Source organism: Eleginops maclovinus, chromosome 22 (assembly GCF_036324505.1).
Source record: "Eleginops maclovinus isolate JMC-PN-2008 ecotype Puerto Natales chromosome 22, JC_Emac_rtc_rv5, whole genome shotgun sequence".
In the NCBI taxonomy this organism is placed as follows: Eukaryota; Metazoa; Chordata; class Actinopteri; order Perciformes; family Eleginopidae; genus Eleginops; species Eleginops maclovinus.
Window position 1 is genome coordinate 21,783,680 of NC_086370.1, and position 27,705 is coordinate 21,811,384.

At 38.9% G+C, this 27,705-nt stretch overlaps 2 protein-coding genes and 1 long non-coding RNA gene across 3 annotated transcripts; 2 read left to right on the top strand and 1 right to left on the bottom strand.

Moving 5' to 3' along the window:
- On the bottom strand, positions 1-23,617 carry LOC134859015 (uncharacterized). Its single transcript, XR_010165032.1, has 3 exons — positions 23,521-23,617; positions 22,263-22,329; positions 1-436 (listed from the first exon to the last, which is right to left on the bottom strand). It is a non-coding gene; the product is annotated as an uncharacterized LOC134859015 (long non-coding RNA).
- LOC134859013 (homeobox protein Hox-D4b-like) lies at positions 16,901-20,912 on the top strand. Its single transcript, XM_063875282.1, has 2 exons — positions 16,901-17,709; positions 18,909-20,912. Exons 1-2 carry the CDS (start codon positions 17,205-17,207, stop codon positions 19,235-19,237), a joined length of 834 nt encoding a protein of 277 aa, XP_063731352.1. The 5' UTR covers positions 16,901-17,204; the 3' UTR covers positions 19,238-20,912.
- On the top strand, positions 22,824-27,456 carry mtx2 (metaxin 2). The gene is made up of 10 exons (XM_063875284.1): positions 22,824-23,033; positions 24,333-24,380; positions 24,603-24,649; positions 24,787-24,859; positions 25,009-25,085; positions 25,254-25,346; positions 25,533-25,571; positions 25,656-25,781; positions 25,943-26,019; positions 26,367-27,456. Exons 1-10 carry the CDS (start codon positions 22,994-22,996, stop codon positions 26,524-26,526), a joined length of 780 nt encoding a protein of 259 aa, XP_063731354.1. The 5' UTR covers positions 22,824-22,993; the 3' UTR covers positions 26,527-27,456.
- Positions 27,457-27,705: the final 249 nt, after the last annotated feature.

Here is a 27,705-nt window from a genome sequence, read left to right on the forward strand (position 1 = left end):
ACTTCTGCTCCTGTTCTCTTGCATTACATTTACATGGCTATAAAATACAAAGCATAAATCATAGATGTAAACAAAAACAAGATATATTACCTCCACCCAAACTCATTATTGTCTTGTGCAGTATGCAATGAAAATCACCAATACTTTGCATGAGCTGCATCTAACCGTAAGTAAGAATGGGGGAAATATAGAGCGTTTAAGAGGGAATACAGCTTGTGATGTAGGTGACACATCTAGGATTCAGAGCAGGATAAATGTGTCAGAAAACATGCATTTAAATCAGATTGTATGCATTTCCCCCATGTTTCCAAGCCTCTTCTTATTGACTCTAAAATGGTAGAGCTGCACATGCAGGTGGATTGAGCTAAATTCAATAAGATGGCGGCCGTTGTCATTAAAATGGAAATGTGTGAGGACGGTTTTACTGCAGCTTCACCTTCAGAGAGAGAGAGAGAAAAAAGACCATTTGGACAAAATTAATGTTCATTAATTTGAGGTTTTAAATCAAATGCATGTGATTTTCTTAGCTGCTCTGAAGCTGCACTCATGTATGTCTCTTAGCCCTTGTAATGCACATTTTACCAATAAATTCAGTCTTGCAGCAGCTATTTCAGTTCCATTTCAGCTGAAAATGCTTAATGATATGTAAGTTTTCCAACAAAATCTCTGAGCATAAGATGCATTAATGATACTGAATATCATGGTTTCTTCTTTACTGAAGTTAAATTGTTCTGTTGAGCATATCAAATGTAAGTAAAAAGCCTCTTTGATAATATAATATATAGCATAATCAACAGGGAATAATTAAAAGAGGCCCTTTAATGCTTTTTGGAAGTTTTCCTTGTCCTGTAATGTTGTATAGGTTTTAGTGTAAATGGTCTGCAGAGGCTTAAATCCCTGTGTTCCCCTAAGGGGTGGGACATCTCCAAGCAGTTGACCAGTCACAACAGAGCCAGCCAGCTAACCAATCACAGCAGACTGGGCTCTGGTTTCAGACAGAGGGTGAAAAGAGGAGCTGCAGCACAGGCAGTATGAGAAACACAAAGAGCTTTCTGAACATTAAAGCATGGAGACATATCCCAGGAGAGACACTACATACTGATATGAACCTGAAAATGAGGAGAATATCAATTTAAAATCGGATGATGATATGTCACTGGTTCTGCTGCCCCAGAGTGTCCAAAAAAGAAATCAAATAGTCGATGTTTTAGTGAAAATACTTCATCTGTGTGATTATCTCTCAAGCTATTTCCAAACAATTGCAATTAACTCAATGAATGATTAAAAATATGTTAGTTCTCAGGGCACATTTTTCAAGTTATCCTCATTGATTTACATCAAACTGTTAGTGTGGAGATACACATTTCCAAAGGGAATCACCTTTTGTAAACCTTGGCTACTTCAAAAAACCCATTAAAAAACCCTTTCTTTAAATGACACAAATGTGTGTTTTGGTTTAAAACGTGAATCTGATCTTAGTGGAATTTCTGTCTGTATTTGTGTTCAATTTGTGGCAAAAATATAAATATTCTTTCGGTTAAAATTAAGCTATAGCATCAAAGAACAATTATGGAGAATTAGACTATTTTATGAAGGGTTATGGTCTGCCATCAGTGGGTTTCTTCTGTCGTTTTGCACAAACAAAATCCACATCATTTCAAGGTATACTGGAACAGAGGCCTTTAAAAAAGGGTGGATGGGTGGTTGCGCAAAGGGATGTGTGTGTGTGTGTGTGTGTGTGTGTGTGTGTGTGTGTGTGTGTGTGTGTGTGTGTGTGTGTGTGTGTGTGTGTGTGTGTGTGTGTGTGTGTGTGTGTGTGTGTGTGTGTGTGTTTCTGTTGCGCACACTGCAGTTAAACGAAAAACTGCAGGTAACAATGTTCTTGGACCTCTTCCCGGTTAACCACAAATATAGATGTGATGTAAATATGACCACGTGCTTACAGCTGTGAGTTTCGTCACCTTTTTTAAACGCTACTCTGCAGGCTGTGCGTTTTATGTTTACTATCTATCCTAATTTGATGTCAGGCTATAGTTATTCCCATAAACGAATAATTTATTTTTACCTGTCCTTACTTTTTTATTCTTATATGTAATATGACAATCTTAGAAACACGTTTTAGTTGAACTTCATTCAAGCGTTCGGGGTACTTTTTATTCCCCTTAAACCAACAATAGTATATTTAAAATGAAATAAAACGATTGAACGAATATGTCAAAAATCTATCTTCCTCTTTTATTCCTTTTCTTTGTATTTATATAACATTTGAGTATTTTTATTTAGCTTCATTTGATTTTTAGGGAATTGTAATCCCCCTTATACCAGTAACTGTAGTAATGGTAGATCAAATTTGAAATGCCACACTTCACGCTATAGCTGTTATAGATGTTGGAAAATGAAATAATCCAAATCACGTTTTAACAACATTTAAAATGAAATAAGACAAAAAATATCTTACGAAAAAAAGCGGCAAAAATAATCTGTGTGTGTGTGTGTGTGTGTGTGTGTGTGTGTGTGTGTGTGTGTGTGTGTGTGTGTGTGTGTGTGTGTGTATGTAAATGCAGCTTTCTCTTGAATGCAGCTGCCACAAATTCCCCCCCTCTGTCTGCAGGATTTACACTCTCAAGTCATAAAACCATTTTTATGGGCTGCCTCTATTGGCCGGTAACGGTCATGTGTGCGCGTGTAATGCATACCCCTCGCGAGCAGCCTGGCGCGCTCTCGGTAAACCAGAGTTGCTCCTCTACATCCGCGCGCCTCCATGCACGACTTTGAGCTACATTCTTAATTCTCCATGCAAGTTTTATAAGTATTTTGTTGTTTTTATTCGTTAAAAGTTACTTTTTAATATTAAAATAAGCAGGAAAAAGTCCCGTTTTTCCCCCATTGTAGATATAAGTCCATGACAGATAAGAGAAATGGCTGCTCAGACGGAAAAACACACGTACGTATATTTCTTGAATGTTTCTCTTATGATTTAAAGCTTACTTCTTCAGACAAATGCATTCATTCACTAATGTCTGACTGAACTGTCGTCTTACTCTGCTCTATTTTCTTGTGTTGCAGGATGCTGCAGAGGAAAATGGAGTCAGGCAGATTGCTCTCATCAGGTAACACACATTTAAAATGAAAAGATATACTGTACAAGGATTGGTCCACTGGTGTGTGTAGATGAGCGGATGCAGTAAAGGCTTTGCTGCAGAGGTTTGAGTTAAAGAGGGTGCTTTAATTGAATGATGCAGAATAGATACCTCAATTATTAATCAGGCTTTCAAAATGGACTTCACACTATTACAGATCTCACAGTCTGAATGTACTGATGCATTACACTCTATTGTGTGTGCAACATCACATTAGGACCTGTTTCTATATGACTAGATATTTGAGTAAAATAAATGAGCCTATAGAGAGCTAATGCACCTCAGGATTCTTGCATGTTTTACATTGTTTCTTCACGGTTGAATGCACTCACTGTAAGAGGCGTTGGATAAAAGTCACACAACAGGGAACCATTCTTTATGATGCATTTTGTATAATATCACAATTGCATTTTGTCACTATTCCCAGGCCTGATGCAGTAAAACACAAGGATGCTTTGCAAACTGTGTAATGAAATACATGCATGACTTCAAGAAGAATTTAAGCAGTCCTCAATGTGGTCCCTTAGCAAGGTTGTTTTTCAAACACACACATGCCTATCTTCAGAATAGGTGTTCAGTCTAATGACATTTAGTGTAGTGTCCTTTAGATGAAAGACAAACTAAAAAGAAGTGTTTCTCACTATTTCAGAGACAAAACACTCAAATAAATAATTGAAAAAAGACAAAAAATTAGAAAACAGACGAGAAAGAAATATATCTAAATTTGATATTTATAAATCATTGGAGGCCTCTGAGGAACTGACTCATCCCTCCTCCAAAAAACGAGTTCAGACAGATGGACAGAGCGAGACAAGAGGAGCCCCTTCCTCTGTGGTTTTGTTTTCATTGACGTTCGTTTTATTTTACGAGGGAAGCCTGAGTGTCAGCGAGACAAAGAGACAGTATTTTCTCCTCTTTTTTTAGAATTTTACATTTCTTTTTCATCCCCCCAAAGGAGGGCAGCCGGCTGGGTGTGAGAGATAGAGAGACAAAGACAGTATTTCACTGCTGTTCACTGGAGCTCAGCTGACACTCAGTATTTACAACCTACTGCAATGCAGCAGGGTGTGTGTGTGTGTGTGTGTGTGTGTGTGTGTGTGTGTGTGTGTGTGTGTGTGTGTGTGTGTGTGTGTGTGTGTGTGTGTGTCTGTGTGTGTGTGTGTGTGTGTGTGTGAGAGAGAGAGAGAGAGAAACAAAGAGACAAAAGGAGACAGTGACGCAGAGAGTGAGACAAACATTAAATTAAAGCTGAAGACAGACAGCAAGACGGACAGACAGAAAAGGAGAGAGAGCGGTGTGTGTGTGTGTTTGTGTGTGTGTGTGTGTGTGTCCTCCTGTCAGTAAATTATATAATGCCCGTCTTTCCCTCTCTGCAGAAGGGATGGTGCACAGACTTCAGATGCAGCGACTCATTTACCAGGAGGAAATCGCCCTGCAGGTTAGTCCCTTATAGAGCGTGATTTCAACACTTTGCCTGAACAAATCTAAGAAGATAATCCTTAATTCTCCAAAGTGTCTTTCTGTCATAGCTTTGCAATGTCTTTTTTCAGATTTTCTCACATTTTGGGAAGCTCCGTCTCATGTTTATTCTTCTTTTTCAGGACTCAAACAGCTTGAAGTGAAGCAGTGGGCCATCATCGTCTGATAAAGGTAACAAAACAATTAAAGAATATAATTGAAAATATTAATGACCGTAAATTCTACTGCAAAAAAGAGCCTGGATTATGACGAATGTGCAATATAAAAGGTTATGTTGTGCTTGTTTTTTTTATGGTGTGGCTATGAATATGAAGTGGTTTAATATTGATGCATGTTCAGGTAATATACAATATAAACAAGTATTTAAAAATGCAGAGTGCTGTTCATATTATGAGCCACTAGGGGGCGATACAAGTCTGTAAATAGGTGATGAGGTGCAGCAAAATGCACAAACCTCCATCAAAGAGGAACATTTCTCTACATTTGGTTTCTAAACGAGGTTGATTTTAATTGTTTGATGCATGCAACTACATAATTGGATGCTCTATTAATACTAATGGGACATTTCACAATAAATGTAAATATGTTTCAATACCATCGATCAAGACAGAAGAATATATACCAAAAGCGTTGCTAAACCATCCTTATCCATCACCAAAGTCTTAATAAATAGCGATGACATGTTCATGTTAGACCACTGCAGTGAACATCTGCTGCTGCATCGTGCCTCTAACCCTAGATGGCGCTACAGATTCAAGTCTGGGATTGTCTTCGTCCCCTGTCCCCATCTTTCACTAATTCTGTAGTTTATTAAACACGGAGGTTCATGAGACATCTCTTTTCCCAGTTACCCTGAATGCACCTCGAACAGGGCTCGACTGTCCCGGGACGTTTTCTGTTTGTCTGATTTTATTTTATGCAACATCTGCAGGAAGAGATGTTATAAATCAGATTCAAGAGGAGAAACTTTGGTGATTAAATGAGAAATATCCTAAAATAATCGGATCTGCACAGCAGTCCTTCGATATTTTGCACCGGTAACACTAGGCTCTATCGCTGCCAATTCTAATAAAAAAATACAGATATTTTTACCATTCTCCCTATTATAGGGTTGATGAACATTTTTGGGACCTTTTCCAACTATAACCAAATGAAAAAGGGCAAAGATCTCGTGTTTTTCTGCAAAACAAGTGTGAAATGTTCATTATTTCAGTGTGTGTTTAATGTAGACAGATACTTTGAGCTTTTATAAGTTCAAAATTATTGATTTGATTAATATAAATGCTTTGATATCATTAACTCATCATTGTGTTATTTAAAGTAGACTTGTATATATTTTAAATCTTAACGCGGTGCCTTACTTTTGGCTTACCGTGTTGTTTTGACACTCGAGAAGCCGTGCGAGGACACACACAGACACCCACACACACACACACTCACACTCACACAGACAGGCGGTGTGTTTTCTCAGAGCCACTTTATGGTTTTATGGCTCCCCATTTACGGAAATCAAAGCAGGAAACAAATGCTCCAAACAGCATTCCAGAAACATCCGGGAAAATGAGAGAAAACAGCGTTTAGAATCGGCTTGTTTTCGAGGAAAGGGCTGCAGTGAGAATCAACAACAAAGTGCCAGCATGTAGAGCTGTTTTACGCACATAAAATGGAAATTAAGCACGGATTATACACCATATAAACCTTCACAAACCCAAACTAATCAACTAATACGTTACAGCATTGATCATTAAAGCAATAGGTAACCTTTCATGTATAAAAAGGGAACATTTTTGATTAAAATGCCAGAAAACGCTAAGAAAATCTGTGTTTTGCACCTTTAAAAATAAGGAGGGACCGAAAACGTATTAGAAAAGTCGGAAGAGAGGAAATAAAAAACATCTCAGACACTCTGTTAGTTTAAATACCCACATATGGATCCGTTTTGGGCACAATGTAACACCATTAAAACATCCACAAACACATTTTATTCAACTAATATGTTGTACCAATAGTTATTGAAGCAATACTTATAATATAAAAAAAGGAACATTTGAATTAAAATGCCCAGAAAATGCAGAGAAAATCAGTGTGTTGCATCTAGATGCTAATAATAAAAATACAGAAAGAGGAATGAAAAACATCATAGCCACTCGGTTATGATGCCCACATGTGGATCTGTTTTACGCACAAAAATGAAAATTACGCAGGGATTTTACTCCATTAAAACATCCACTTTCACATTGTATTCAACGGATATGTTTTATCAATAATTATTAAAGCACTGAGCAATACCTCTTTTATATAAAAAGGGAACATTTGGATTAAATTGCCGTGGAAATGTAGAGTAAACCTTAGTTTTGTATCTTCAAATGTAAAGAAAAAGCCAGAAAACGCAAAGAAAATCAATGTTTTGTTTGTTAAAGGAGAAAACAACGATAAGAAAAATAGGGAAAGGGGGATAAATCACTCCCCAGCCACCCTCCTAGTTAAAATGCGGACAACACACTCCTATTCTTTTTTTTAAATCTCCACCAGCACAGAGATTAAATCGTTTTTCTCCTTGGCGCCATTATCGGATAAAGTGGTTCTCGGTGCAGAATAATTTATGAGGAGCAGCAGCGAGAAAAAAAAAGAAGCGGAACACGTGATGGTAATAAAGTATGTTTTATTGCCGGCACTTTGACAAGTCCCAAAATATAACTCAGAGAGAATAGCCCACAGGCGGCCAGATGGGATTGGTAGCAGATATTAGAGAGAAATCAACACAATGCTGTTTGAAGCGCGCAGAGAAACACCGGCTCCGGTATTCCGCTTTAACGGGGGACTCTTACAGTAACCAGCATCCGGGGTTTTAACGCGAGATTACAGAACAAGTAAGTGGGATTTGTTTCCATATTTGGCAACATATGAGGTTATGACTGTAAGAAGCAGGGGGAGGGAGGGCAGTGGTGGGGATTAAAACTGTGGTTCGGGATCCCCCAAAGGGCCTGTAGATCCACCTGTAGTCCGAGGTATAATCTAATTATCTAACTCTGGCTGCAGGGGTATTATGTTGGACATTTGGACACATTTTGGTGAAATTCAAGGCGTTTTTCAGTGGTAAGATAGATATTTTGTTGCTGTTTTGGAGATTTTTATGTCAAATTGTATTTCGAAAATTCCTGCATTGATCAGAAATCGTCCAAAAAGGGGGGGGGGGGGGGTTAAATGACAGTAAATGCAGATAAATGCACACATATTAAATATAAGATAATACTGCAGGGAGGCCTGTTTTAAAACCACCTATATTGACATTATTGAGGTTAATCAGTACGTTTTCAAAGTGTTTTAATGTAAATTTTGAATTAGAAAGTCAAGAAGTCCCTTTAAAAAATCCCATGTTTAATATCGTATTTTTATATTTAACAGACGTCTTTGACACCAAATATCAGTTCCTTTGATTATATTCATCTATTTTCTAAATTAACAGAGGTCTGTGTTTCAACATATTTCGTTGAGCATGAAAAAGCCTGTGTGTGGGGATACCTCGATGTGTGTGTGTGCAGGATTTACGCAGCGTGTGTTTGCGTAAAACAGGAGCTGCAAAGCCTTATTCCACATGTCGAGGATTATCGGGTTTTGACACCATAATCTTCCAACTACGGACAATAAAATAGGCTTATGATATGAATAACTTGCCAAGTAAAAGGTGTTTAAATAAGAGTAGGTCAAGGGTTAGGGGTTTTGTAGATATTGTATCAGAAAGCACATTTTAGAGGCTTTGGTCTGCAGGCTGGAGAGACCGTGTGCTGCAAAAAAATATTCCCTAATCTGGTCGTACTGGACTGTGTGTGTGTGTGTGTGTGTGTGTGTGTGTGTGTGTGTGTGTGTGTGTGTGTGTGTGTGTGTGTGTGTGTGTGTGTGTGTGTGTGTGTGTGTGTGTGTGTGTGTGTGTACACAACACAGATTGAGTTATCAGGAGTTATGGCTCTTTCTCCAGGTTTCACGAGCTGCTCTCCTCTGCAGCAGTAAACAGGGTGAGAGGAGAGATATTGAAATATATTCCAGCGGTTTATGACTCGGAGAAACTCCCGATTAAAGTCACCACCTCTCTCTTCCATACGCGCAAAAAAACACATTAAAACGGGGACGTAAAGCAACCTTTTTTCAAACTTTTCGTGCCGTAACTTTGAGTTGAAATGCAGTACAATATTTGCAACTGAGCTGAACTAAAGGAAGGATATTTCCGTTAATTAAACACTAACCACTTGTATGTCAAAGTATAGGAGGTTTTTAAGTCCGTGCCTTATAAAGAAAACAAATCTACAGCTATAGATATTTTCAGGACGATGTTATTTCCCATGTGACTTGTGCAATGTGTTAACATCTCGCTTAATACCGTAACTATAGTCTGCAACATGTAGGAATGAAAGATAAATACATGACTAAATAACATTACACCTACATACAGTACTTTTCAGAATTGCGTAATATCCTAAACTCTCTTTAATTACGTTATTGATATAGTCTTCAACATGTTGAGAAAAAAAACCCTGAAAATAATTAATACATCTTTAATTAAATAAATACATAGTTTTTAAACACCATTTTATGGGTGTATTATTTATTATATTTGTGCAATAAAAATAAACTCTAGGTCTGTTATAGTAAAAAAGATGTTGGAAATAGGATTACTTTTCAATTGTACACATTTTTTATTTTAGTGTGTCAAACAAGCTTACTTTTTTTAGGCTATACCACAATTAGCAGTTTTTATTTAATTGGTTAATTGCCATTTATTAGTATTTCTCAGTAAAGCCATGATTCCCACAGATTGCATGGTGCCATCTTGAGCCAAACACCGTGAGATCGGTGCAGATTTTAACCTCCTGTGCCTTTACTCTACAGTCTTATTCCGCGGCTTCTCCTCGCTGGTCAGCCAGAGACGGTGCATGTGTTCCCATCATAGACTGGATATCTAAAGGCTCTCCAGCAGGCTGGAGGTCGCAGTTAATGTCTAAACCGGGTTAAAGCTGCTCGGCTTTGACCCGGCAGCGGGCTGTGGGCGGAGGGGTGATTCGCCGGTCAGCCTGTCTAAGATGAAAAAGTGAAACGACCCCTAAGAAAGAAAAGCCACATCTGAATGGCTTTATACCGCAGAGCAGCCCGGGACGAGAGGGACATTAAATCACTCGGCAAAAAAACGCTTTTAATATAAAACGATGTGGTTGTGGCCTTCTCAAATCTGAACTGGGAGGTAAAACGCAAAATCAGAAATGCAATCACATAAAGCAAAAATCAGGCATATAGAAAGATGCATGTCCGAAAATAGGTGCATTTTATTTCTGTTTCGTCTTGCATTATTTATATTTCTCTTTAAATGCTGCATTGTTGGAGGAGCCTTACATCTTCATTGTCAGAATTACGCAATAGCTACTGTGCATATGAAAAAGAAATCGCCTGAATGTTTAAGAAGCAGATGCAGGTGATTTAAAGCCGTTAAATCTAGCGGATTTAATCTAAATCGGATTTAAATAAGTGGTCAAATTTATATATATAAAAAAGAGGAGGCATGATTAAATGGACTTAACTGAGATGTGGCGAAGATTAAAGCAAGATCTGAAAATCGCAGTGGATTTTATTTTGAAATATATATATTTGCACAACAATAATGCACCCAGAGAAAGAGGGGGAGAAAGAGGGGGAGACAATGGACTCGCGACTCCCGCAGGCCGCGTGAACTCTGCATGGTCCCCTGTCCAGCGCGAGGACTAATGAAACGGTGAAGCAGCGGTCAACGCTTCTGATTGACCCTCGCGCGACCTGATGGCAGCTAGGCTACATTCTCCCAGAAGAATGCTCTTTCAAAAAAGAAGAAGCATCCCTCCGTTGTTGTTGTTTCTCTAAAAAGGACTCCGCCAAAGTTCAGATGTAGGGAGCTCCATTCAGGAGCTGTAAGCTAATGATTCCTGTATTCAGACCCCTATTGAGCAGCACAGTTTAGCCTGAAAAATGAAAGTTTTAGGTCAAAGTCCTTTTTTAACTGCAGGCATGGATTAATAGTCCTGTTCTGAATGGATTTGGATGTGCAGATAGATGCTCTGCTGCTTCATTACTCAACCAAATCCATTCAAAGTGCTAAGATTCAACACTTAAAACTCTATTTGTTGTTTCTTAAAGTTCACAGAGGTCTATGGTATTCAAAATCTCCATTCAGTAGCACAGTTAGCTTGGAATTAGAGTAAAAAATGACTTAAAGCATGGATTAATAGTCCTTAACTGAACAGAGTTGTGCAAATTTCCACACCAAATATAAAGAAACTCTGCAGCTTTACAATTTAAAGATTCAATGTCTAAAACTCTCTTGCATGAAACCACTGTTCTTTGGGATTATATTTGGGGTCTTTTTAGGTTCACAGAGTTCATCTTTAGATACCCAGCAGCTTCATGACTCATCCAAACCCATTTAAATGGTTAAGATTCAACATTTAAAACCATAAAACCAAAGTTTCTTGTATTAATATTTGTTGCTTTTTTTCAAGATCACTGTTTTTAATATTTAGGAAGACCTTGTATGGTTGCACGATTTCCCCAGCAAACACTACAGTATTCAATCCTCTCATCAGCACATTTTAGCCTGAAATCAATGAAAACATTTTACGATGTTTCACCTTTTTACTCAACGCAGTCCTGCACTGAATTCGATTTTTGCATGTGTCATCTAAGGCTATGCAAAGCAAGCTTATTCTTATATATATTTCAATATAAGGCAATTCAAAGCCTTACAAAAATACAAATGAAAGCCAACAAAGACATTAAATACAAGAACAAAAGTGCATCCTTGATTTGGAAGAAGCAAGAGTTTTGTGGTAGTGTCTGTCAGATAAATGGAGAATATAAACTGCTTCTCCACCTTTAGTTTTGAATCTCATAACGCAGACGAAGATCAGAAATAGATTTTGGCCATAAACCATTTACTGCTTTATAAACCATCACTGCTTTATAAACATTTAAGACCTCAAAACCAGAGTCATGTGATCCAGTTTCTTGGTGTTAGAGCTGCAGCTATCCAAACCTCTCTACAGTATTCCAGATAGATGCTCTCAACCCCACACCTCCATTACTCAACCCAATCCATTGAATTTGTTGAGATTCAGTGTTTAAAACTCTTTTGTGTTTACCTTGCATGAAACCAATCTGGCAAAAGGTTGGCCTCTAACTCCGTGCAACCCAAGCTTTCTCGCTTTCCCAACAAATGGTTCAGGGCAGAGATTTCAGCGGCCTCTCACTCAAACAGCCATGGGAATTTAGTAAATGTAAACAGCAAAAATGAGCCCGGGCCAGAGCACAGAAAATGGCCCGAGGCGAGGAAACAGGCTCTCCCTTCGGCATCCAGATTTAAACTTATACAATAAATAACAAGCACAGAAACTCTTTGTGCAAGTAAATGTCAAAGAGGTTCCTTACAAAACTGAATAAAGAAGTGGAAAAACACCATGGGCGATACTGTCTGCTCCAGTAGAGCGTGGGCATTGATAAATAGAGGGGGGTCAAAATCAATACATAATATATTGCACCCTTTATTTAATATGTAGCTTCGCAAAAAATGCTAACTGCTAACAACTATCAGTCACATGGCCTTTCATTGCAAGCCTCTTTTTCCGCTTTTCCTAACCAACAGACGACAGATGTTGAATTACAAACATCTCTCGGGACCGCAGACCATCGTAAATGTATTTCAGCGGGATCTAAATGAGAATTTTAGACTTGCCCTGGAGGCCACTTTCTTTAAAGCATTGCAATCTTTATTATGGTCCATGCCAAGTTCGGGGGGGACTGACCATTAAAGCCACCATCCTGATGCAGGTCACGTTTGCACTGCGGCTGGTAGAAGCTGGTGGCTTGTGTATACCAACTCTGGCAGATGACCAACTATCATTATTCTCTCCTTAAAAGCCTATCGGTGTCTGGTGAGGTTGTGAAAAATATGGGTTTACAGAGTGCTGTGGCTTCAATTGAATCCTGGCTTCCATCAAATGTTTGAAATAACAGAATCCATGGGGGCTAGTTGGACCAAAATGAGGCCAGTGGTGGAAAACCTGTTTAAGGTCTCTCTTCCAGGGAGCGAATCATTAATCTCTACTGTTTTTATAATTCTATTTATACTTAAGGCACTTTTTCCAATCCTGTATAGCCATCTAAATGAAAGAGCTGGTTGCTAACACACCACCAAGGTCACATACTCATTAGAAATGCTATTGCAGTGCTGAGCTGGATGATGTATAATGAGAGGGCTCAAACATCAATACAAGAAGGACACCTCTATATAGCTGAATTAATACCAACAGGTAAGGCTGTGTCTGGTGGTGTTTAAAAGGCATAATGTACTCTAGCATTGAGGATTTACATGTTTAGCTAAGTGCCATTATGCTAAACTTTACATTGGAAGAACAAACACTCCTACTACGGTTTTATTCTGAGCTACAAGACCGATTTTATGCAGATTTAGTAACCAATATCCACACTGTCCTCTTTGGCTTACACTCCTTTGCTAGCTCCTGGTAATTACACGTATACATCAGAATTAATGTGCTGCACCTTAATGAGTTATTGATGTCAGAAAGCTACATGCTACAAGCACCGCTAATGGTTTCAATACATTATACAATGACACGTCGCGTGTAGAACAAAGGGAAAGGGGGTCTGTTGAACGGTGAGTTATATAGCCGCCGAACATGTGAGTGTAAATCTCTGTCAGCGGCGAGAAGAAGTCATCAGCAGCGAGCCGTGACGTGAACCGTCGCCCATACATACCCTGTAGAACCGAATGTGTGCGGAGCTGCTTCAGTCACAGATTGGGTTCTAGGGGAGTCTATGGGCGATGACTAACCATCCGTCAAAATCAATCGGGAGAGGAGTGGAAAAACGGTCGACTGGTACGAGTGCTTTTGCTTTGCCCTCTTTCACAGTGAACACCCAGCTGCAGCGAGGTGACGGAGGATAGGTCACATCAACTGGTGCTAAAGAGTGGTGCTGGAAACCCGGAAATGAGTCAGCATTTTACCACTTTTTATCCCCTTTTCTTATCCTCTGTGGTCTGTGGTTAACACAAGCAGAAGATGTGTTAATGGTTTGTTCTACAACATGAAATACATCAGTCAATACCCCACTGGTGAAGATTGTGAATGGTGACGCCCAATATTAGCCTTTAGCTTAGCGGTGGTGACGTGATTTCATGTGACCGTGCTGCCTTTATAGTCCAACGTTTTACATCTGGGGATTGCATTCAATTCTCCTTCTGACCAACATGTGTAATCATCTTAAAGTTTTGCCTGCTAAAGATCTCATTCTTTGCAATGATTTAAAATCCAATGGAGAAATCCCATTGGATTTTCGTAACCTGGGAGATGCTAACTTCATGGTCATCCCATTTCAGAAACAATCTATTGTTGTTATTTATGGACTAACTACTTCTGAAGATTGCATTTAAACTTCAGAAAATAACCCTTTGGTGAATTTAAAAACAAAAGTTGCGAGCAAGTGTCTAAATGAGACGACTACATGTCATCACGCCCAACATTAGCCGCCTGTAGCTTAGCGGTGGTGACGTGAAGTCATGTGTAGATCCTTTGTAGGTTGAAAACTTAAAGTTAATATCTGGAGATTATCCGGCTGAACAAGACAAGTAGGAATCATAGTTGTGTGTTGGCCTATTTTCTGCAATATTCAAAATCCAATGGAGAAATGACATTGTTTTTTGTCTACTGACGCCCTTGTGACGCTTACTTCCGGGTCAGCCTACACAAATACGTCATCACTGCACCATCTGATCACCAAACGGAGCAGGGTGGTTTGCACAGGTCGAGTTACACACAGTAGGATGTGTTTACACCGCTGTATCTAATTAAGTATTAAAGTCCGTTCAGTTGAGTCTTAATTAAAAGATCAATGTGTCTTGCAGCACAGAGACGTAATGTCTGCAGCCAACCCAATAAAGAGCTGCAGCTAAACAACTAAGACCTTTTGTTTCTTAACTTCACCCTCACACACATTCACACTACTGATTGCATGGACTAACAAACATCATATTAGAAGCTTTACAACAATAAATAACATTAATTCTGTTGATATTTGATGTTATTTACCATTTTTGTCCTGATGCATGCAACTGTTCATGACTAACCTTGCTTAAATGTTTGAAATGGTTCCTTTAAAGAATTAAAATGAAGAAGTGGTGTTCCCCTCAAAGTGCTTTCCATATATGGTGTATTGCTTCATCGCATCTCAGTGGAAGTTATTGAAGAGAAGCAAGGGACTCATTCACTTCCCAGATTGTGTTTTCCCATGTGCTGAGCTGTATGAAACAGAAGGAAAGAAAACATCCAAGCTGACATTAAAGTGAGATTTAGCCACTTTATCGCCTATCTGGTAGCTTATCAGTCCTTCACAGTCTCTCCTTATGATCTATTCTGAACAAATGACTCATTACATCAGATATATTACGCCCTTAAGCCCATATAATCTTTAGTTCACTTGCACTCATTCAACCATGCCAAAGATCTTCAAACCATTTACACCCTCCACATGAGCTCCTTTAATGCCTCAGCCAAGTGGAATCTTTTCCTCCCTCCGCCTCTCTTTATTAGAGTTTATCAGGCAGAAGTAAAACATCGCAGCACTTATTAAAGAGCTTCTGGCTGAGCATCCGTACACAGCAGCTGCAGCGAAAAGCAGAAGTCTTCATGCTATTCTGAACACGGATTTACAATCGATTAATTGATGTTAAATTGAATTATTTTAGGTGCTTTGACAGTGGTGGAAGAAGTACTTAAATCCTTTACTGAAGTAGAAATACTTTGGTCTGAAAAATACTTCATTACAAGCGAAAGTCCTGAGTACAAAATGCTATTAAGTATGTGTTGTCAGCTAAATGTACTTCAAGTATCTACTACTATTCAAAAGTAGTAATGTACTCAATGATATCATACAAAAATGCCATGTGTTTTATATGTAAACAGTAGTTTGTAACCAGTGTAAATAATGGTATAAAAAGTACAATAAATGTGCCAAAATGTGAGGGAATAGAAATATAAAGTGGCATTAAATGGAAATATTCAAGTGAAATTAGACTAAATAAATACAGTAAATGCACTTAATTACTTCACTGCACTTTGATTCAGCATTTTGGACAAGAACAAGACCATTTTATCGGGAATATTTATGCATGACGTGCCGTTATTATATGACGTCATCTCCATTTGAGGGCTTAATTTTCTCACTTATCTCATTCACGTATTCTGCGTTCATTTCTCAGCCCTGTCTCATTTCTCTGTGTCGTTTGCATCATTTTTCTAAGCATTTTAAAAGAAGCCCATTGGCCGGTTAGACACCTCGAGGTGACCCCAACCCTAACAAAGCCAACTACTAGTCACTGTCTGGGAACCTTTTATCTCGCTCCTTTTATTGGAGGCCTTTCGGTTTTGTTGTCCAGCCTTTGACTCATCACAAGGCCAAATCTGGTCACTCAATATGGGCCAGATTAATTTTCAGGCCATCTGTGTGTGGGGGTTAAAGTCAGGCAGCTAAAAGTCATAAATCTACAGTCAGTGCTTTCAATTGGTGCTGGGTGAGGGAGGGGGGGAAAGAGACGCACAATTAGATAGATAGATAGATAAATGGATGGACAGATGGAAAGATAGATGGATAGATGGAAAGATAGATGGATAGATAAAATGGCAGATATTTTTGGGATTCTTTGCCATTTTTCAAAGCTTAAATACATCTTTTGTTAAACCTTTCGCCCCGCCAGCATAACTTCATTAGTCCCATTTTTTAAAATATATTGATAGATTGATGGATAGAAATAAGTATTTAAATAGAGATATTAGGATGAAGATGGATAAAAATAACTAAAGACATTTTGATAATGGCAGAAATCTCAAATATTCACTATTCAAAGGCTTTTTTAATTTAGCTACAGCGTTTAGTTTTGGCAATGCAATTCTGAAAACCCAGACTCCTCAATAAAACAAGAAGAAATAGAAATAGGAACCATTTTTCTCTGCCGGGATAACTTCATTAGTCCTGTAATGAATAGGTTTAGATGCATAGATAGATTGATGGAAAGATGGATGGATATAAGGGTTTAAATAGAGATATAAAGACAAATTGATGGATCCAAATCACTGAAAACAACCCTTTTTGGATAGTATAGCCTTTAAATAGCAGACATCTCAAATATTCAGGATTTAAAGACTTTATTTCCAGATGCACAACAGCTACAGCGTTTCAGCAAAGACATTCTGAAGTCCCAAGCTCTTCGAACAATTCAACATAAATATAAAAACAACAGAAAATAGTGCAATAAGAAATAGAAACACAGGAAATAGGATTTATTTGAACTTATTTGTCCCAGTCCACAAACATCTACTCTTATTCGTTTCTCTCCGCCAAAGTAGCTTCATTAGTCCCGTAATGAACTTTTTTTTACATCAAATTATCCCATTACGTCTGACATAAACAACCCGCAGGGCCACCTCTGATTGGCCGGCCGCGGGGTCACGTGTCCCGCGCGGCCGTCCGTCTATTTGACAGCCGCAGGATGGCTGGATGCCAGAGGGGGGAGAAAGAGACAGAGAGAGGGGAGAGAAAGAAAAATTAGTATTCTCCTACCAGCCTCGCTATAAATCAATCATGGACTCCTTCGTGGTGAGCTGTAAATACGCTGAGCCGCAGTTCCCGCCTTGTGAAGAAGATTACAGTAATTTTAGTGACCAAGGGGGGTTTTACAACAACCCCCAGGACAGTGGGAGTTATGGAGGGGCATATCAGCCAACATACACACCACAACAAACCGGCTATCACTCTCTGCAGGGGCATCGCCGGGAGGATGGAGAGGACCAGTCGCTGCACCAAGGTGTGCCAATACGCACTGGCTACAGGGCGGCAGAAGCGCCCGGGAAGGAGGCCCGGTTCTCGGTGGGGGAGCTGCAGTGCCAAGCCTGGATGACCTGTGCAAAGCCCGCTCAGGTGCAAAGGAAAACGGCCTGCCAGGGGAAGGACAAGGCGCCTATTGTTGTCTACCCGTGGATGAAGAAAGTGCACATCGCTCATGGTGAGATACAGCCTCCAAATGTGATCTTTCTATCTCCAAATATAAGTCTCTTCATCCTCTCTGTATCGGTTTGCCTGATTCCAATTCAATTCAAATGCTTTATTGTCATATGCACAGTAGCTGCAGTGTTATGGAAATATTATGTCCCAGGCTCCTCAGACAATGCACCATAAAATATATGGCATAAAACGAATAAATACAACTAAGAAAAGAAGAAACAGAGTAGAAAGAAAAGTGTGCAGAGAGATCGTGCAAGACCAATGTGCAAGAAATGCAGGAGCAGTTAATATATATACAAGTCAAATATATCAAGATGAGCTCAAAATAGAATGTGAAATGAAATCCTGTACGGTGAAATAACATATTGCATATTGTAGTAATACATAAGAGTAATGCAAACAGAGGAATGATATGAAGTTGTGAAGGCAGAGAGCTCAGGCCATGTTTACGTTTTGTTTTGTCTGCAAGGAGGTCTTTCTTTCCCTCTCTCTCTGTCTTTCTTTCTTTCTGTCTTTCTTTCTTGTGTTCTAGTGTCCATTTGTGAGCACCGTTTTTGTTGTCGAGTTATTTATGATCTCAGTGAGAGTCAGAGAGAATTACAACCCCTATAAAGTTTTATGGCCCTGCCACAGTGTGCGCGCGCGCGCGTGTGTGTGCGCTGCGGTTGTACAAAGCTGCAAGTTAAAAGTAAGGCTCGTTTCTTGGACCTCTTCCTGGTCGACCACGAATAAAAATGACCACATGATAAAATCTGCAATATTTTTCACATTGTTTTTCATTTTAAATTTCGTCGTGGCATATTTTTTTATTTATGTTAATTTGGTGTTTAGGGTTCTTTTTAGTCCCTATTTTTTATATGTAAAATGAAACGAATAAACAAAAACGATTGATGAAATTATCTTTCTCTAATTCTTTTCTATTGTATTCATTTCTAATATTATATGACATATGTTCTCTTTATTATTCAGATAAATTATGTTTGAAGTCTGCTTTTCATTCTTATAATTTTGGGGGGAAATAAGTTAAATAAAGGTTCAATAAATGAAATTAAATATAACGAAAAACATCTGGCTTTATTCTATTTCCCTGTTTTCATAATTATAATTTGTATTAATATTTTTAGAAATTAAAACATAATATGAAGAATACAAAAAATATTTGATTAAATATTAATTGTATTTGTTATATTTTACTTGCAGTTAATCCCAACCATATGGGTCCGGAGCCAAAGCGCCTGCGCACAGCCTACACGCGCCAGCAGGTGTTGGAGCTCGAGAAGGAGTTCCACTTCAGTCGGTACCTCACGCGCCGCCGCAGGGTGGAGGTGGCGCACACCCTCTGCCTGAGCGAGCGGCAGGTAAAGGTGTGGTTCCAGAACCGGCGCATGCGCTGGAAGAAGGACAACAAGCTGCCCAACACCAAAGGACGGAGCAAGAACAAGAAGGCGGCGGAAATAAATAACAACAACACTAATAACAACAATAACAACAACAGTGATAGTATCGTGAAGGCGGGGATAACCGTCTGAACACAGGAGAGGAGTTTGGGTACATGTTTATCCACCATTACGGTTCTTTTGAAATCTCCTTTATGCTGTTATAATTTGCTTCCCACTTCTACGGTCGACCAAATGTTGGTTGTAGTTCAAAGGATTTGCAATCGGGGACATGTAAACAATACGAAAATGCTATTTGAAGGAAAATAGGTCATTGGAAACCAGTCTAAAGCATACAGAGTTTACATTTTAGGGGGGAAATGCGCCTAAAAGTGCATCAAACCCACAAAAGAAACTAAGATAGCGCGACAGGTCTTTTAAGATATCCTCCGTTTGACTACGTCTTCAGATTCAAGAGGTTTTTTCTGTCAATATATTTTAAAGTGTATATGTTCTTGTCCCAAATGCAATCTGAACTGTATGTTTGTCTCTCCAAAACTAAGGGTGCTAAACTGAGGGTGGCTGAAGCTAAACTGCTTTAAAGCGCATGCAGGATATCGATCTATAGGGGGATATAAATTCCCTTATGCTTTATATTCCAACTTTTACTCTGAAATGTTCATAAATATGTTGTTATTAGGGAATATTGCACTACGGCCATTTATGCTGTTGCACGTAGTGAAACAGGAAGCGGAAGACCTCTGTTTAGATGTACACATACCAGCACTTTCAGCTGCTCATGACATGTTCGATTATACAACATTCCATTTGTTCACTTGCTTTAATGGACGATTGCAGTGAAATGACAATAATCGAACATGTCATGAGCAGCTGAAAGTGTTGGTATGTGTACATCTAAACAGAGGTCTTCCGCTTCCTGTTTCACTACGTGCAACAGCATAAATGACCGTAGTGCAATATTCCCTAGTTATGAAGAGAACGCAGTCTGATATTTCATTAATTGAAACAGATTTTGAGTCTTTGGGTTAGCTAACCTCCAAGGATGGTCTCACATCTCTCATGGTGAAATTTAGGGAATTTTAGACTTCCGGTTTTTAAGGGGGAACGGTGCCTGGTTGGAGAATCTTTTGGAGAAAACAGGGTTTAATTTCTACAGGGTAAACATATTACAGGGTTTTATAACAGCTACCTAAAAGATAAAATAGCTTAACTTATGAATATGTACATTACCAAAATGTTGTTTGGCGCTTAAAGGAGAAATTAATAGACATAGGGGCTGACTTGTTGGTCACATATTGTTTTACTTTGTACAGAAACATCCAAAAACAATGCAATTTTTTGTAGGACAAGAAGCCATATCGAACAGATTATCTCCAAAAGTGAATTCACTTTTTAACTTTTTTATTTTGCGGGGGAAACTCATACATTTTTACGCGCAAGAAATACAATAAATTGGAGGTACAGGTTTTTAATGCACGAGGCCGATTGTAAATCCAAAGTGTTTCCTCAGGGTTACAGGGTTTTAATAAACACAACTTTCTGAAGCTTTTGTTGTTTGTTTTTAGCACCGAGGGGTTTTAAAAGGACCCTCTTTTAAATGATATGTCCTCGCTTTGATTCCAGTGTAATATGCTATTGTTTTGTATTAGCCTACGCCAGTACTTATTTTTCTTTGTATTACTTACATATTTTATTCCTAGCAGCAAGCATCTCTGTTTTATTTTGTATGTTGGTGATCTTTGGAAAAAAATAAGAGCAACTCTTTGTGTGAAATTTTTATATGTGTAAATGTTTTGATAAAATATTAGATGATGAAAAGTAAAAGTAAAAATATAATAAAAAAGGTTTCAAACTACAAAACTGCGCTCTTATTACCCTCACACACACACGGACACACGCAGATACACACATGTTGGATGATCCATGAGAGTGATGAAGACACAAAACTTGTCTTATTATAAATTAAAGACACATTTATAACCTTAATATTTTCTCAAACAACGAATCCAACAGTCTTGGGTACAAAACAATCCCCTTTAAATGAAAATGGATCAATTTATGTTTAAAGAGTAAACAGATTTTTAATAAACACTTTAGGATTGCTATCCCGGGTGCTTCAAGCCACCTGAGGTCAGCCAAGATACACATCTATTTATAGGCCGTGATATCTTTACTGTGAAGCTTTTTAAATGTGGAGATTTCGTCCCTGGGGAGGATATAAAATGTGCTGCAAATTATTCCTGCGGATAAACGCTGATCCCTAACATTTAATCAAAACGACAGATCGCTTTATCCGCTGTTCGAAAGCCATGACAGGGATAAAGTAACGTCAGGACTATAGGCATTATATATATATACACACACATAATGGCATTATTGTTACCGTCTCCATATGTTTTAAAATCCTTCTAAGACATTCGGGGGATCTTAAACATAAGGTTGCTGACATTTGCGCATTTTACGCATTGTTTACGCACAGAGCAGGGCTACATGAGGTGAAAGACAAGACTGTGTTTGTGTGTGTGTGTGTGTGTGTGTGTGTGTGTGTGTGTGTGTGTGTGTGTGTGTGTGTGTGTGTGTGTGTGTGTGTGTGTGTGTGTGTGTGTGTGTGTTTTAAATGGGTGGATGCAAGGGAAATGAGCGTCGAGAGCCATTAATTGGTGGCTTCCGGTTGAGTCGAGTTAATGCGCAGGAGAGGCACAAGGGGGTTGACAACTATATCACATGCTGGAGATTCAGGCAGACCAACAGAAGTCCAGATAAACACTCCAACCAAAGACAAAAGCTATTTGTACTCTTCATGCCTACATTTTGAGATTGTGACCACATAAAAGTGATGGGTATTTCACTCGTTTTGCTCCACAGTACACAGATTTTGATGATACATTTTGTGATATACTTTTAAAGAATACAGGAACGACAGCACCTTTATGGTGATAACCAATATTGCCATTATATGGATATCTTAGTCGAAATTGTAACAAGTCCAAAAAAATACATTTACTTGATAACTGTGCATTAAGCCGTTGGAGATTACCAGAGTGCAAAACAGGAAATGTTTGTTATTCTGAGAGAAATTCAAACTCTATAACTGTTCCTATTTTGTAATACCCGGATAGCATGTGTTAGTGCCTGGTGGACCCTGTTTATCACCAACCTGCTTCCTGCAGTCTGACTGTGGAGAATCAGGAACGCTCTCTGCTGGTTGAAATCAATCATGCAGCCTGGAATAGAAAGGCACAACAAACATGTCTATAAAATCTCCACCTTTTAGATTTGTTTCAGATCATTTGGATGTTTTGACTTTTAATACACATATGGGATTAGCTATAAATTCCATCCATTAGAAACATGGGACAGTATGACAGGGCAGTGGGATACAACTGGATTTGATTAACATTCATTTAATTATTGTCATGAAGTGATACATAAATATGGACGCATGCAGATTCATGAAAACACACCAGTAATAAAAGACAACTTTTTAAAAGCATACAATGTTCAATGTGAACAGTTTATGTCTAAATTCGCGGTAGAGTTTTATTGGACATCAATATGGGGGGTTTTCTGTCATTTTCTCACCCTGGATAAATTAACACTACACCATATAAAGTACTGAATGTAGATACATGAGCCTTACAAAAAATCAGACATCCCTATTCCACACAGTTAGACTCACATCAGCTGCAGCAGACAGTTTAGCTAATGCGTAAAGCGGAACTGAAAACAATCTGAGTTACATTTCCTCCTCGGGACATTAATCACAGACGGACCAGTCAGTGACTGCAGAACAGCGACTTGCCCTTAAACTCGCATACAGTGGAAATAACCTTTGATATTTCAATTAAATAACTCGTTTTGAATCCATAAGGACATATAAGCTTCACCATGTCTCTTGCGGCAGAGGCTTTCGTGTCGCAGATGGCAGGTAAGGCGTTGACTTTGCTTGTATTATTTATTTGTATGTCTATTCTGTCTTTTACAGCTGTTTTCTATGAGATATCAATTTTCTGTGGGTATTTTAAGAGCTGTAAACAGTCTACTGTGAGGCACTGTGACGCAATTCTTGTATGAAAGGTGCTATATAAATAAAGCTTATATTAATATTATTGTAGGGGTTAAGATAGCCTTAGCCTGCTACCATAAGCTAACGTGTACACGCTTTCGTTACACACAAGTGACACTAGTCGTGTAGTGAAGCAGGACATTTCTGTCATAACAGTAACAATGGTTGTCCTTGTCCACATGTATACATTTATGTAGGAAACATTAGCTTACTTAGCCTAGCTTTCATATAGGAGGACTGTCAAATTAGCTAAATGTTGGTGTCCTGAGTGGCTACGACTCTAAAGCATGTATTGTTGGATCACAACTCTAATATTGCTTTTTAACAGATTAATGTTAGATGTACAAACCAAAGAAATGACGGAAAATTGTAGTGGGAACAGTTCAGGTGGATTAACGTCGATGACAGCATTGTTTACGAGTTACAAATCAGTATTTACTATCAACTAAGTGCGGCTAAATAGTAATGTCAACCACTGACGTCAGAGCCAGGATGGGCGAATAACTTCTTTGTTGCTCAAATTGAGTGCCGATTGTCGCTGTTGTGCTCAGTGCTGCCACTGGTGGTCGGAAGCAGTACTGTCATTAATACTTGTTTAGAACCATTAAGAACCATAGGCTGACGTAATATAACTTCCCGCCGTTAGGAGCAGCAGTGAGTGCAGCTAGATAGAAGAACTACATCTAGAGCGGGAATGCGCCATGTTGGATTTTACATCGGTTGTGTAGAAACGAGTGACATGTACCGACAAAACCTCACGGAACATCGTGTCTTTTTCATTTTATAAACCCCTGACGTAATATTTACCCCCCCTGAACTGTTCATAACAACTTGACCTGCCTCCATAAGGGATTACAGTTTCAAATTGTTTCCGATTAGCACGTTTATTGACGTGTTATGACTGAAATGCACCGGTTTTTAGGCTGAGCTAAACATGACCATATACAGTATGGTGTCTTTGCTTATGGTCTGTTAGCGTATAGTTAGATTGCTAATAATGGGGACACATATCTAACTTGAATTACATGTATGACACAATTAAATACGAGGATGTTAACTGGTAAACTCACCAGCAATATACTATCATACTACTATATACTATATCACCCAAGTATACTGTAAATCTTTATACATTTGTGTGTCTGTTTTTGGCATTGACAGCTGCTGAGCCATGGCCTGAATCTGCCACCTTATACCAACCACTGAAGGGTGAGTCTGTGTTTTGTTAAAGGGAGAAACATTATTAATTTAAAAACAACTGGAATATAAAGTTCCTTTTGCCCAGGAATTCATGCAAATGTTCCATTAGAATACATCTAACTATTTCACTTTGTATGTATGTTATTGTTGCACCAGAATAAATGTAATCATTGCACCATATCCAGATATTTTGTAGCTGTTGACATTACTTTGTTGTTGTTGTTTTCCCAGAGGATCAGATTCTGCTGTCAGACTGCGCTTCATCTCTTGCTGTTCAGGTGAAATACTGTTTCTGTACATTTTCATCAAATATAAAAGTGTTTATCAAGCATATTTTGGCCGGATGTTTACTTCTGCATGCATCATGTCCATCTGTAGATTTGTGTAGTACTTCATAGATGATTCTCCTTTGCAGGCATACCTCAGGATGTGTGGTCTACCTGTGCAGGTGGTTTGCAAATCAAATGCTGAATACATGTCTCCCTCTGGTAAGTACACAAGCTGCTCACACAAGCATGCTATCATTGTTTTATTATTTATTCTGTACCTTTACCTTGGGGTTTATATTTAATAAATAGATTTTATAGGGTTCTCTTTTCTCACCCTTGCTTTGTCTTGTTTACGTGTCTCTCTGCAGGTAAGATTCCTTTTATCCACGTAGGAAACCAGGTGGTGTCAGAGCTGGGGCCGATTGTGCAGTTCACTAAAGCTAAGGTGTGTATCACAGATATCAAAGTTATGGACTTTTAGCTAAACAGTCAGACATTCATCACCTAAAAGTGTCATCAATAAAAGTCATATTATGAGATGTGTTATTTTGAAAAGTTAGGGAGAAAAATGAGCTTTATTGTCAAGTTAAAGCACCCACTTATTTCTTCTCAGGGTAATTCTCTGAGCGATGGATTAGATGATGTTCAGAGAGCTGAAATGAAAGCGTACATGGAGCTCGTCAACAACATGCTGCTCACTGCTGAGGTACACACACACACATACACACACACACACACACACACACACACACACACACACACACACACACACACACACACACACTTCCAAGCAAATAAACATACATCTCGGAAACAATACAAAGTTAGAAGTTTTTGTAATTATCCATATTTCTATACCACTTCTAATTCAAGTCTCCTCTCCTCTCCGCAGTTATACATCCAGTGGTGCGATGACGCTACAGCTGCAGAGGTGGGTTTAATTCTCAGTAGGTGTGGGTAAGATGTGACAGTGATGGTTCCCTCTTGATAACGTGTGTGTGTCTGTTGTGTGTAGATCTCCCGCCCCAGGTACAGCAGTCCTTACTCGTGGCCTCTCAGTAACATCCTGGCCTATCAGAAGCAGTGGGAGGTCCGCAGGAAGATGAACGCCATCGGCTGGGGAGGGAAAACCCTGGAGCAGGTTTGCAACCACCTCTTTTCACCCTCTGTCTGAAACCAGAGCCCAGTCTGCTCTGATTGGTTAGCTGGCCGGCTCTGTTGCGATTGGTTGACTGCATAGAGATGTCCCGCCCCTTAAAAAACAAAAACATTAAATACTTGTTTTCCTTTTGTCTGTTTCAGGTGTATGAGGATGTGACTCAGTGCTGCCAGGCTCTCTCCCAGAGGCTTGGAACACAACCGTTCTTCTTTAATAAACAGTATGTATCTCTGTGTGTGTGTGTGTGTGTGTGTGTGTGTGTGTGTGTGTGTGTGTGTGTGTGTGTGTGTGTGTGTGTGTGTGTGTGTGTATAATAGAGTGGTCTTATTACTTCTTGTAAATGTAAAAGATGTCAGAAAATCTGATTTTTAATAGCATGTCCCTAAATTAAAGTGAAAATCGTCAGTTGAATGGATGATTTCAGCAATATCAAACTGTGTGTGTGTGTGTGTGTGTGTGTGTGTGTGTGTGTGTGTGTGTGTGTGTGTGTGTGTGTGTGTGTGTGTGTGTGTGTGTGTGTGTGTGTGTGTGTGTGTGTGTGTGTGTGTGTGTGTGTGTGTGTTGAAGACCCACAGAGCTGGACGCGCTGGTGTTCGGTCACCTCTTCACCATCCTGACCACCAGACTGACCAGCACGGAGCTTGCCGAGCGGATCAAGAGCTACAGTAACCTGCTGTCGTTCTGCCGGCGCATCGAGCAGACGTACTTTGAAGACAAGAGCTCCTGAAGGAAGGAGCATTATTCATCTCTGCTTCATCTCCTCCTGTACAGTCATTCCCTTCCTGTAGCACTGAGAGGCTAAACACTGCTCGTATTCACACACACACGTGTCCCTTTGTGACTCACGCTTTCATTCTCCTTTTTGTGCCGTGCTTGTACATTGTTGCATGCTGCTGATGGGACTAATGTTTCCACTGCACATAGATAGATATATCTTAAAGTAGATAAGTTGAGGCCATCTTAAAGCAACCTAAAGGACATTATTTATCATTCTTATGGGTATTATAAGACACATATATATATATATATATATATATATGTAAAATAGATGTTTTCAAGTTAAACACAGAAGAAAAAATGTAAGAAAACACTTCCTGATTTGCATAACTCTTTTAGTTGAACGTTAAGACACTAGTTTCACATTTCAACCCAAGGCAATTCAAAGTGCTTCACAAAAAATACATTAAAAGCAATAGGATTTAGAAACACGGATAAAATAACATGTAAAAATGTTAAAAAGGTAACACAACACAAATCAAAAGGAGCTCAAATAGAATAAGACAGGTATAAAATACAAGAATAAAGGAAGGTGAGTGGTCAACAGCCTTTACATTTTTTGGTATTATGGTAATTAAATAAGAATCATATGATTGCAACAAGAAATCAGGAATTTCCAAAACTAGCTGACATCTTTCCATGCTCTCATAGTGTGTTGCACAGAAACAGCGTCTACACTAACTTGTATTATAGTATACCCTCAGACTCAGAGAGGTTAAATCTACAGCTGTGTTTAGTAGCTTGTAAGAAACACGAGGCAGTGTTGCTTTCTGTACAAAAAAAAGGACATAATGATGAAGATTTTTTTTTTTCCACCATTGTTTTCTTTGTGTGAATTGAAAGTGCCTACAGAATAAAATACATAACATTTAACACAGAATTTCAGTATTTTCTTCTTCCTAATATGAAGTTTAGTGAAGAAAGGAGAGTCTTATTTTATGTTTTGATATTAATAACAATTTGTAAAAATCCTGTGATGGAATTCTGTGTTTGACATCTCACATCGGACAAGGAGAAGCATCCCAAAGAAACCCCGGGGGGGGGGAAAAGAAGAAACCTTGCAGAGAGCAACAGAGGAGGGGTCTCTCTCCCAGGACGGACAGACATGCAATAGAGGTTAAAATTAAAG

Bases quoted from the DNA above. Each gene is read 5' to 3' on its own strand.
- LOC134859013 (XM_063875282.1), top strand. From the start codon at position 17,205: ATGCCAGAGGGGGGAGAAAGAGACAGAGAGAGGGGAGAGAAAGAAAAA. The intron at 17,710-18,908 runs GTGAGATACAGC...TTTTACTTGCAG, and splicing joins GAAAGTGCACATCGCTCATG to TTAATCCCAACCATATGGGT.
- mtx2 (XM_063875284.1), top strand. From the start codon at position 22,994: ATGTCTCTTGCGGCAGAGGCTTTCGTGTCGCAGATGGCAG. The intron at 23,034-24,332 runs GTAAGGCGTTGA...TGGCATTGACAG, and splicing joins TTTCGTGTCGCAGATGGCAG to CTGCTGAGCCATGGCCTGAA. The intron at 25,347-25,532 runs GTACACACACAC...TCCTCTCCGCAG, and splicing joins ACATGCTGCTCACTGCTGAG to TTATACATCCAGTGGTGCGA.